This window comes from Jaculus jaculus, chromosome 4 (assembly GCF_020740685.1).
Source record: "Jaculus jaculus isolate mJacJac1 chromosome 4, mJacJac1.mat.Y.cur, whole genome shotgun sequence".
Lineage (NCBI taxonomy): Eukaryota > Metazoa > Chordata > Mammalia > Rodentia > Dipodidae > Jaculus > Jaculus jaculus.
This window is the reverse complement of record NC_059105.1, coordinates 27,289,110-27,301,167: the sequence shown is the minus strand read 5'-3', so window position 1 is coordinate 27,301,167 and position 12,058 is coordinate 27,289,110. Positions and strand designations below refer to the sequence as shown.

At 40.1% G+C, this 12,058-nt stretch overlaps 1 protein-coding gene across 3 annotated transcripts in view; it reads right to left on the bottom strand.

Annotated features, from left to right (window-relative positions):
• Ikzf2 (IKAROS family zinc finger 2) overlaps positions 1–8,943 on the bottom strand; it is a 167,755-nt gene extending 158,812 nt beyond the window's left edge. For 2 of the 3 annotated variants that reach the window (XM_045147583.1, XM_045147585.1), the window contains exons 1-3: positions 7,970–8,173; positions 5,067–5,115; positions 4,172–4,276 (exon numbers count right to left, since the gene is read on the bottom strand). In XM_045147583.1, coding sequence (XP_045003518.1) covers positions 4,172–4,276; positions 5,067–5,100 — 139 coding nt within the window. In that variant the 5' untranslated portion in view covers positions 5,101–5,115; positions 7,970–8,173. Of the gene's footprint in view, positions 1–4,171; positions 4,277–5,066; positions 5,116–7,969; positions 8,174–8,825 lie in introns of those variants that run through there. The other variant, XM_045147584.1, reaches the window with a different exon arrangement.
• Between the last annotated feature and the right edge of the window lie 3,115 nt (positions 8,944–12,058).

Sequence of the window (12,058 nt, the reverse complement as noted above, 5' to 3'; positions counted from 1 at the left end):
AAGCTACAGAAGGTGACTCAGAAAGCCAGGGAGTCCCATAATATAAGCTCTTTTCTACAAAGCACAGTGGAACACCAGCTTGGCAAGTTTAACTGATATTATTCCATCCTTAGACTCCTCTCTTCCTTTCCTTAAATTTTTTTTTATTTGCAAGCAGACAGAAATAGAGAGGACAGAGAGAATGGACACACCAGAGCCTTCAGCCAGTGCAATTGAACTCTACATGCATATGCCACTTTGTGCATCTGTGTTTATGTGGGCACTGGGGAATCAAACTCAGGTCATTAGTCTTTATAGGCAAGGGCCTTAACCACTGAGCAATCTCTCCAGCCCAAGACTCCACTATTTTTATGAGACTGCTTTGGTCATGTTCTATATACCAGTATTGGACTCACAGACACCCATTCCAGACACACTAGTTATCTAATAGCCCACAAGACAACATCCCACCTTTGAGAATTTTGACTTTCGATGAGGTGACCTAAGATTGATTTCTTCTAGCATCAATTTCAACACATGAGAAACAAAAATCATAAGATTCTTAGGCCTCTCTATGTTCTAAAAAGGGAAACTAGCTAAGGAAAAACTAAAATAAAACAAACATTAAGGACTACGAAAAGAATAAACTAGATTCCTTGACCTGATTATTGGCCAGAGCCTTGTAAAACTAGAATGACTACTTCTTGCAATTCCATACATGCTACCTGGCCATCAAGCTGACTGATAAGTAGTAGTGAATGCACAGCTGATCCACCTAAGGGTTTTAAAGTGATAGAAACAGAGTTTAAGTCAGGAAGTACTTAAGTAATCACATACGAAGGACATTCACTTATTGGCATTATAGTTTGAAACTGACACCGAAGCAACTACCTAAGAATGGGAAGTGAGCTAACCCAGAAATAGACAGAATCTCAAGGTAAGCTTCATCTGATGGGCCAAACTAGAATACAGATTATTTTTATATTGTTCTACCTGAGTTGTCGATCTCACACTTGTAACTTCCACACTCTATTTCTAAAATCCCTTAACACTGTATATTTCCAGTCGCCATCAAGGCATATACTGTCATTGCTGACACTACAAGACTGTCAGAAAACTCAACATGGACACTAATGATCCCAGGCAACAATGCTCATCCTCTTATCAAAGAGATCCTTATTCCAGAAGAAAAAGTCTAAAGTTCTCTATGAGAAATCATTCTAAAATATAGGAAGTAGTCATTATAAAATGTTAGGATCACTAATATCTGTTACGTCCTTGATGGTTATCTTATTCACTGAATTTTAAAACCCCAAACTGTCAGGCATTATAACATTTTTAGTTTTCTCCCAAGTCGCTAGTGCTCTACACCATCACTGTCAAATAATGATAGCTGCTGTCATTATTTTTTATATAGTAGCTGGCAGGCAAGGTGCACAGATACCCTTTATTGTAGACCGGCTACCAAGTACCCTAAACAAATGATTAGTACCGGAGGATGATGCTGTGTTCCTAAAAGCAAAATAAGTGGGTTATTACTCTACAGCTAGAATGGTAGTTTATGAAAGCCAAAGGTTGGGTTTTAGTTCTTTTAGTCTCCCTAAATGACTTAAATAGAATTCTTCTCACCCCTGCAAACACAGACATCTCCTTCCTGCTACTAGAAAGACTATCTTTTTCTGTCCTAAAGGATTTCACATTTACTTTTGGCTTTCATGCTTCCAATTGAAAATATAACCCCAGGTTTGAAAGCAGCAGTCCACCAGGAAATATATTTGAAGCTATTTTTTTTAAATGAAACAAGAAAGTATTTTCATTTAGCAAATCCAACAACATATAAAAGAATAAAGTAAACCAGTGGTCTCAGACACAAGTGATTTTTCAGGTCCCATGCACACAAAAATTATTCCAAGTTACAAAAAAAAAAAAAAAAAAGCCAAGTGAATCTAGGTCTCTGTTCTAATGAGTAGACAAGAGTCCCTCTTTAACTCTGTTCGCTTTGCCAATCGAAAATGCTGATATGCTCCTAGATCTAAGAGAGAGGAAAAATGGGTATCTTCTCCATCTAACACCTAAGTGGGTAACCTAGATACTGTAAATAGAGGCTACATAAAGGATGCAACAGACAGCTCTGAAGTGAGAGCCAAAATATTTAACCTGCAACTTTTTGGAAAAGAACCTGACAACACACAGAGCTGGGCAAAAAATGCAGTGACATAGAATCGCCACAGGCTAGTAAATTTAAAAAAAAAAAAAAAAAAAGGAAAGGAAAGTGCGTGCACAGTGCGCGCGTGCGCACACACACACCCCTCTTTACTAAACCTAAGTTGACTATTGTTAGGGGAGAAAAACTCAAATATCAAAAGAACACAATTCTTGCACATTTAATCATTCCCATACGTTGCAATGTTTATATTAAAGGATGAGTGAACTGCCTTTTTGAAGGAAGCAACTGAAGGAAGCAACTGGTGAAAGAAGCAATTGGACAAGCAGAATCTAAATCACAAGTAAAGAAGCCAACTAAGTAATTAAGTAATTCTTGCTGATTTTTCTGGTGGTGAATGAGAGGAGGGGTGATAGTTAAGGATCTGATTAACAGCTATTTAATATTCCATATATTCAATGTGTTTAAAGCCAATATCTAAATATTCACATAATAACTATACAGAGAGACTCATAAACTAATTACATGAAAAAGTTTCTGAAAAATAAAACACATTCTACCTAAGCATTAGTAACATTCAATGTTAAACTGTAAAAATTCTACTATTTATACTGTTATCGTAATTTAAGTTTTATCAAATCAACAAGCAAAGAAATAACTGATTTATGCTACATGATCCATTATAAGAAATCAGCACTGTAACTTGGCATGATTTCACTCAGTAACTTCTTTAGTTTTTCCTTTCCATATGATAAGTGAACCTCAATGACTGCCTCTGGAATGAAATTTTCCCCTTCATATAAAGAAAGAAAACTTTTCAGTAAACTATATTCAAAACAGTTCAATCAGAATTTCAAGTCTATAACTATATTCATTTGAAGTTAATGAATTATAAAATGTACTGAAGAATATTTTATATATTTTTCTTATAATTCCTTAGGCTTTACTAATTACAAAGCCTGTAGTTTTGTAATAACTTAATTTGGGGTATAAGAGGGAGGTGGAAAAGAAAAGTTCAATTGGGTAATCAGAATTAACTGAAGATTATATTTGTAACTAAGTAGTTGACTTAGTTTTAAGTTGTTAGATCTTCAAAGACAAAAAGGAAAAAAAGTCTCTCCTTCACATATTACCCAAGGAAAAATCTGTAACTTAAAATTAAATTTATGAATAAACTTGGTGTCCTTTTTGTGTAAGAATATAGTATACATAAAAAGTCTAAAGGACAAGACTTGAAACTACTTCTGAGTAGAAATCATAGACCACTTGCCCATGATAACTAACCTGATAAAACATTTGGATTAAGAGAAGACAAACTGTAGTCTTAATGAATAAGAGAATTTTATTTTCTGGCACTGACAGCATGTAAACTGATTTTTTATTACAAATAACATCATACACTACATTCTTTATCAAAAATAGTAGTCCAAACTGTCATTTCCTGCTAGCCCCAAACATCCTTCCAAATTTCTCAGTATTTCTATGAACATTCTAAAGTAAACTGTTTTCTACTTTGTTAAATAAATGGATGTAAATGAGCTACACAAATTTTCAATGACACTTCACTTCCAATGCTTTAGAGGAGAAACTTTTTCAGGCTTATTTTTTTTAATTCCTTTTTGAAATGAAAATAACACTACAATTCTACCACTGAGGTTTTAGCTTTGTCTCAAGGCAACATAACATTATTAAATAATTTTTACTGACATGTTTCCACTTTTTTGTAATCCAACAACAAGTCCAGGAGGAAACCGAGCAGGTCAAAATAATCATCAGCAAATCCTCACATTTCTTACCTGACCCAGGTAAGCACCAGCTCCCAAATGCCACCTTGGGATAGTTCAGACTACTGAGCAGGCTCATGTTTTATGATACTAGAATGAGCAGGAAGAAATCTGTATTGCTCTTTCTTTAGCAAAAGCTATAGCGGTAGCTATGGCACCATGTGAGCAGACCTCACAGACCTCACAAATTCAGATCTGTCACTAGAGCAATGAAAAAGCAAGAAATCATAAAATGAAGACTTACTGCTTGTCATGTGACTTGGGGAAGCATGCTGTCCATTGGGTGTGCTTGAGGTGAGGTCAATTGCCATGTTGGAGTGCTCCCTTTCAGGTGAAAGCTCAGTGTCACCTGCTTTCACAAAAGAAAGTCTTTGGTCTCTATTCATTGTCACATAAAATATAATTATTAAGTCTGCTTTATACACAGTAGCATGCATAGCTTAATTCTTAAGGAATACATTTTTTCTTATAAGAGGAACTATAAGGAAATAGAAATACATGATGAATGAAGTCACAAAAGCCACCATTAGCCCATAATAAAAAAAATTAACAAAACTTCATTATCATAAAACTAGTACAAGTCAACTGAGAGAGCATACAGGAGTTGACTTGTACAATATTTCTAATGAGAAAAATAAGTTTTTTTAATCAGCTAAATGAATTCTTCAATGTGAAGTACTTATAATGAACATCTTCCAAAATGCTTTTGGAAACAGATGTTTGAACACAGCTTGTTTAAAAAAAAAAAAGGAAAAGATAAGTCAACTTAAGAAATCAATTATTATTTCACATTATGTGTCCAGAAAAATTAAGCTACATAGTTGAAAATATTTAGTACTCACTATACTAGTAGGTACACATGTAACCTGACATATCCCAAATTTAAAGTAAATGGAAAAATCAATCAAGGAGGAAATTTTTTGCTCTGGTAATCTACAATGATAAAATAGTGTACTTCATTTAGTTTTTTTTTTCTATATTCCCTTATTTTGTTTCTGTGAAAAGTCACTTAAAGTAAAATTGTAAATAGCAAATTAGTGTACAGATCTCATAATAAAACCTTATTCAAGAATTAAAGTACAAGTAAATTGGAACCTAACTTGATTACCCACAGCAAATTAATGAAAATGAATACTCACATGTTATATAGCCATCGATAGCCTCTGTTTCCATAGTCAAAGTGCAGTGCTGCAAAACAAGATTATACTTTTAGCACAAGGACTTCTTTCAGGATCTGCCATTCAATTCATAACTTATTTCAAGCCCCAAGCAATGGTCCATGCATGCTCCTGCAACCTGTCCCCAAGAAACGTGCTACACTGCACTGCATGTGCTCATTTGCAAGTCACTGAACTCTTTCTGCAAATGATCTGATTCCTGCAGGAGATAGGATAGGGAAGATAAGTGTACTGTGAGATGGGCTGTAGCAAGAAAGGAATGGCTATCTTAATCAAAATTTAACTGTCTTAGCAAAAAAAAAAAAAAAAAAAATAGGGGAGTATATCTCAAATTTGCAAACTCTCACTGTGTTTAAGTATTTTTACTATTCACTACTTCCCACGATCGCACTGCAGTTTGAAGACTTCCCTAGTACACAGATAGCTCTATTCACAATTGTTGCAAGTCGGTTCATCATGTTCTAATAGGGAGGGGGAGAACAAACAAACATAAGAAAACAAAACAAAAAAAAAAAAACAAAAAAACTTAGTGCCCAACTGTATCTCAGAAGACTTCTGCAGGAGTTGGCCACCTCTCTGATTTGTATTGACACGTTAGCCTACCCCGAGTCTGTGTGAGCACCTGTTCCATGTATCCTTAATTTCCTGCCAGCCCATGGTTGAAGACAAATGCCAAGCCCACTTAATACACTGGGATTTTGAACATTTCAGAAACTTTTAGCTGTGCAGGAGGGAACCACTTCTTCAAGCATGGGGAATGATTTTCATGCACTATGAACACAAAACAGAGCTGAATTCTCAGAAACAGAAATAATTCCTATGAGATGACACCCTCTAGCTTTGATTCACGTCATGAAAAGATCGATAATCTAGCTGTATTCTTTGAAGGAAAAAGTTTAAGAATTGACAGGTCCTGAAGAGATTTTTTTTTTACTTATTTTTTTTTTCCTTTGGCCCTGGTCCTTTTTGCCTTTAGTTTCAAAACTCTCACAGCACCAGCAGCTAAATTATTCACAATGAGCCATTTCTGTATTGATCGGCAAGTATATTTAGCCTTGGCTCCTGGAATTTCTCCATTACTTACTGGAAAACAGGCAGCCTCACTTCTGATCTCCAAAACCACTTCCCTTCTCCCTCCCCTCCCTTTCTTCACCACTACCCTCCCTAACCCCCCCACCCCCAAAAAACTTTTCTTTCTTTCTTCATGGAATAATCATCAAATTCCCAACTCAGTAACTACAAAGCACTTAAATTTCAACCTGCTACACTGTTATCAAAATCTTTCAATTATGATTGCATAAGGCTTTAAAGAAAGGGATCCTTAAACTTTAAAGGGAGAGCAGGTTTTCGGATATTTTACAAATTAGTTTATCTCTTTAACATTTAACATACATATATTAAAAAGAAAGAAACGTCAGGTAGGAGCTAAGGAGGTCTGCCCCATCAATGAAATGGTTATTAACTCTCAGAGAAGAAAGAAAGGAAACCGAGAAAGAGAAACGAAATGTACATACAAAAGAAATTGTCCTTTGATTAAAAAAGATTCATCACCATTTCCAGCTCTGTCAGGAGATCTCAGCTTCTTCTAACCCCTCAAAGAGGAGGTGACAATGTCGGGCTGAAGATAAACGGAGAGAGAGAGAAAGAAGTTTTTGTGTTCCCCCCTTCTCTCTTTCCCTGCCAGACCCCTCCACGCCAAGCCCCCTGCAGAGTTCAAGGCGAGGAGGCAGGGGAAGCGCTTTACAGGTGGGTCATTCCAAGCCCGAATCCAGCAAACATCGGCTGATAAACAAAACCAAGAAATGAGAGAGAAGGAACACCCCCTTCTCCTCCTCCTCCTTCCACCCCTCCCCCTCGTCCCTTTGGGATGGTCTGGTAGGAAAAGTCACTCAGGAATGGCACCACGTACTTTCAGGAAAGAGGAAAAAAGAGAGAGAGAGGGAGAGAGAGGTCAGTCAGTGCTTCAGCAATGCGATTAACAAGAAGAGAAAAAACTTGATCCACCGGTTCCTTAAGAATCGACCAAAAGCTAAGACAAGAAAACTGAAAGAAAAAAGGGGAGGGGGGTAAGAGGGGAAGGACAGTCAGGCAGAACCCAACAAGGAACCTAGGCCAACTTCACAGGGCTGTTTCTGGCCTCTGGCAAAAAAAAAGAAAAAAAGAAAAAAAAGTGAAAGAGAAAAAGAAAGGAAGAAGAAGAAAATTTAAATCTTAATTCCATCTTTTTAGCCCATACTAGAACCTGTCAAAGTGATTTAACTGCCGCCTTTCTTACATGTGCCATAGCAATTTTCTTTCGAATTTTGTTTGCTTTTTTCAATTCCCAACAAGAGCTGGGTATTACCTTCTATCTATACAGCTTCAATTTATGCCAGGCTACCCAATCTTTCTTCTTGGAATTCAAGTTAAAACAAAGCAAAAAAAAAAAAAAAAAAAAAACAAGTCCAGATCCATGACAGCTACAGAAATGAGAACTGATTAATCGATTAACATCCCAGAAACAGATTACAAGGAGGGGAGGATAAATTAAGGCAGAAGACATCGTCTTCCACCCGATTCCCAGAGCGTCCTTTACAGAAATCATTACCCTAATCATAGCCACAACCCATCCCTCCCCAAGAAAAACACCTACATTGTTATTATTATTACTACTACTGGTTAACAGCAACAAGTCATTTGATCACATCACAGTGCAAAACGAGATGCTATTTAATCACACTTAACTTTGAGAACACTCCCCCCTTTGCAAATCACACACAAATTCATACACCATCTATAGATCCAGAAGACAAATAAAACAAGAGCTGTTCTTTCCCCAAGCCAAAAAAAAAAATAAAAAAAAAAAAAGCCAAGCGGAGATTTACCTCAGCAGTGCATGCAGTAAAATAATCCCATCACCCTTTTGTTTGTGTTTACTGTTAGTGTGTCCTCTCTCTGTCTTTCTTTCCTGTGCCTAACGTGTGTTTGTGCACTGCGGTGGGTGGTGGAAACTAAGGCAGTGGATCTGTAGCTAAGGGTAATCCTGTTTTTACTTCCTCCATCTTCAGCGAGGAGCAGGGTTAGCCCGGGACAGCTGGTCAAACCCCGAGAAACCGATCCGGCGGCAGAGCCCGAGCACATCTCCCCCGCCGGCCGGGCTCGCGCAGACGCCCGCGGGGCGGAGGGCGGGCTGGCGGCGGCGGCGGCGGCGGCGGCGGCGGCGGCGGGCGGGCGGCGAAGCGGCGGGGGCCCGGGCGCGGGCGGGAGGAGGTGCGTGCGCGCGCGCGCGTGTGCGTGTGCGTGTGTGTGTGTGTGCGCGTGTGCGCGCGCGCGCGCGGGCCCCGAGCGCCCCGCCGGGCTGAGCGGAGCGGAGCGGTGCGCGCGCGGGCGCGGGCGCGGGCGCGCGCGTGGTGGGGAGCCGCGGGGGAGGGGGCCCGGCGCGGGAGCGCGTGTCTGCGCGCTCGGCCGCTCGGCAATCGATTGCAGGACAAGTGCTGCCCCGCCGGCTCCGCGCCGCCTCGCGCCGCGCGCCCTCCTTCGCGCCCACCCGCGCCCCCCGCCCTCCGTCCCCGCCGAGCGTCCGTCAAGCCCCCGAGCGCGGTCGGCTCCGCCCCCCTCTCCCCCCAACCCCAGGCCTGGGCGGGGAGGGCCAGGTACCCGCGCGCCGCCCGCCGGCCCGAGGCGCCCCCCCCCCACACACTCCCACCCCGCCACCTCCCCCGTCCTCCCCGCCCCGCTCACGTTGGCCGCCGCCGGGGAAGGAAGGGTTGCGAGGGCGCTGCCGGGAGGACGTTCATGTCGCCCGAGCGCGGAGAAGTTTTCTTCCCCGCCGGGTGCGGAGGCCGCGCGCAGCGAGCCCCGGGACCGGGACCGGGCCAGCCGCCGCCCCGAGCCGGGCCGCCGGGCCGTGGGAATGCGCGCGGGGAGGGAAGCCGAGGGGAAGAAGTCCACCGCGACTCGGCGGAAAGTGCTTCCCCGTGCAAGTTTAAAATTAGAGCGTTTACTCGCTTCGCCCCCGGCCGTGTGCTCGCCCATCCCAAGGAACGCACGAGGGTCCAGAAAGTTGCTCCCCTGCAAGGAGTACCCAGCCCCGAGCATCAATCGCAGCCGCTTCATTTGGGGGAAGAAAGAAAGGAAAAAAAAGAAAAAGAAACAAGTCTATGACTCGCCCTGAGGGGGGGAAAAAATGAAATAAAACAAATGTGTATGCTTTCTACAAATAGCAGCATTTAGTATCTCTCTTAAACCACAGAAAGGGAATAGAGACTTCTATAATTAAAGGGAAAAGGAAAATGAAAGGAGCTGAAAATACTGAACTGGCTGGGTGAAGTTTGAAAACACACGAAATTGTCAGGAGTACCAAACAGCACTTCTGAGAAACCCTATCGCAAATTTTGTAGAAAATCGATGCTGAATGTAGGAGCAGGCACAGTGCTCCTCCTCCTCCTTTTAAGAATCCCAGAAATAGTTGCTGAGGATCCCCCCCGCCACACTTTCTGCTGAGGCAAGAGAAATGACGCTGAAAATAAAATGAACTATATCTTAAACACCAATCTATGTCTGGGAGATTGTGTCTTTAGATTTTGGTATGTGTAAAGAATTTATTCTCAATGATAAATATGTAGCTTGTGAGGTATATTTAAATATATAATGAATTATGTATGTCTAAATTGATCCCATGCAATGTATTTATTTACCAGTAGGTTCAGTTCTTCTTTTAATTATGTCAAAAGATGGTGGCATAAAGCAAACAAGATAACCAAATTTTGATTGAAGAGAAATTGTTTGGTCTCAGACATACAACTACTGAGGATTTTAAGAAACGTTAAATAGCTGTGAGTGACGTACTATAAAAGCAAAAAAGTTTAACCTACCCACTATTTGTCTAAAGAAATTAAATTTTCTGAGGTCATATTTAGGAAAGATTGAAGCAGAGAACCCACAAATTCTCACCATCCCAATAAACAATGTCAATTTTTAATCTTAAATTACCTCAGAAAATTGTTACGTTTATGATACATAAATTTAAGGTATATAAATGGTAACATAATCACTCTATGGTTGTCGTATTTCCCTCCTAACAAGTGAGTTTATATGCTTTAAGAGGAAATTAAAGCATTCAAAGTTAAGATGAAGTTCTTGGTAGTTTACACAATGGAATCCTTTAGTAGAAGATCCTATATGAAGTCATCAGGATTCATCCTCAAACTCTCCAAAGCTAGTACAGTTGATAATAGCCGTGCTCCTGGCTGAGTACAGCTTCATTTACCTCCCTAGAAGCCTACCTTTTTAATGCGTTCCTTTCATTGGCTCCTGTCACCAGAGGCACACCTTCTCCCTCTAGTGGTTAAGGCTTCAGACAGTCTTCCATCAGTCACCCATCTTTGCCAACCTTCAGATAATTGAGCATGGAGTGGGGAAAGCACAGATTGGAGAGTGGCAAAGTTCTGTAGAGTGAGAATTAGGCCATCTTGGCATACGTTTCCTTCTTTTCGACATCCTATTTCATTTGCAAATCATGACCAAATCCAACCCAGAGAAGTTATGAATGTGTTTACATACTAAATTTGGCAGTTCTGTTTCGTGCCTCTGGAGTCTGTTATCTTGGCACTGAGATTCACAATGAAATTCGCCCATGGAAAAGTCCCCTTGTTTAAGCTACGTTAATGTACTTGGTTCAAAATGTCTCTTCATAGCATGTCGATATTGACAAAAATATGGACATATTAGTGTGCCTGGCCATAACTGCAGTGTACATATGTTGCTGTGCACATATGTACATATAAGTACATTTGTAGGTATACTGTGCAGAACAAGACACCACTAGAACAAATGAATTACATTTTGCCACTGTATCCAGTTGTGAAATTAAATGTTCACATTGGGGTGGAAGTGAGAAGGTAGAGCAATAGCATATGTCTCCTCTGCCTTTTCCCACAGTGTTAGTTTCTCATCCTTTCTCTCCCATCCTTTTGGAAATCATACCATCCTGGCACCATCTTAGCACCTTGTGTATTTCCTTTATAACCCAGCTGTAAACATTTTATTCATGTCTTGAGTTTTTTAAATAAAACCAAGTTCCCCTATTAGAATGTGCCCCTTTTAAGGAGGAGAGTTACGTTTGTCCTGTCAATCATTGTTTTCTAAGAACTAGCACAGTGTTTGACACTAGTTGGCACTCAATAAACATTTAATGGAACCTGGCATGGGAGTGCACGCCTTTAATACCAGCGCTAGGGAAGCAGAGGTAGGAGGACCGCTGTGAGTTCCAGACCACCTTGAGACTACAAAGTGAATTCCAGGTCAGCCTGGGCTAGAGTGAAACCCCACCTCAAAAAAAAAAAAAAAAAAAAAAGAATGAATACAGAGGAAAGCACATGCCTAATGTATGTTATGAAACTATTGTCAAGGGACAAAAAAATATCAGAGATACATTCTGATTATATAATGAATTTGATCGAATCATGACTTATAAGTCATACCACAGATATCCTTAACATGTCAGCTCTGGACTATGGTCCACATTAATGATGTGAGCCTCTTCCAAGGTATTATCAAAAAAATTATGGAGATATCAATCTTAAAGTGACAAAAATTGCATCTAAGATGAAATTTTATATAAAATACAGTTGTGATTAAAATGCGCTTATATGATTCCTTTGCTTCATAACAAAATTATTTCACCTCACTACCTGACAATTCAGGAAATGGTGACTATCAAGGAATTAGCAGATGTGATTTTATAACCACTAAGTACAATTAGCAAAAGTAAAATTTTACAAGGCAGTGAAGCTTAAAGGCACATTATTAATCATTTGTTTTCTTCTCTGGATGGTTTGTGTTATCTGCTTTTGATTTAAAAGCAATTCCCTTTAAAGGAACCTGGATAAAAGTCTCATTTTTATCATGTTTGATCAAGGAATTCAATCCATGTTTTAAAGTTTAGGTTTTATTTTCAGTATAGCAGGGCAATT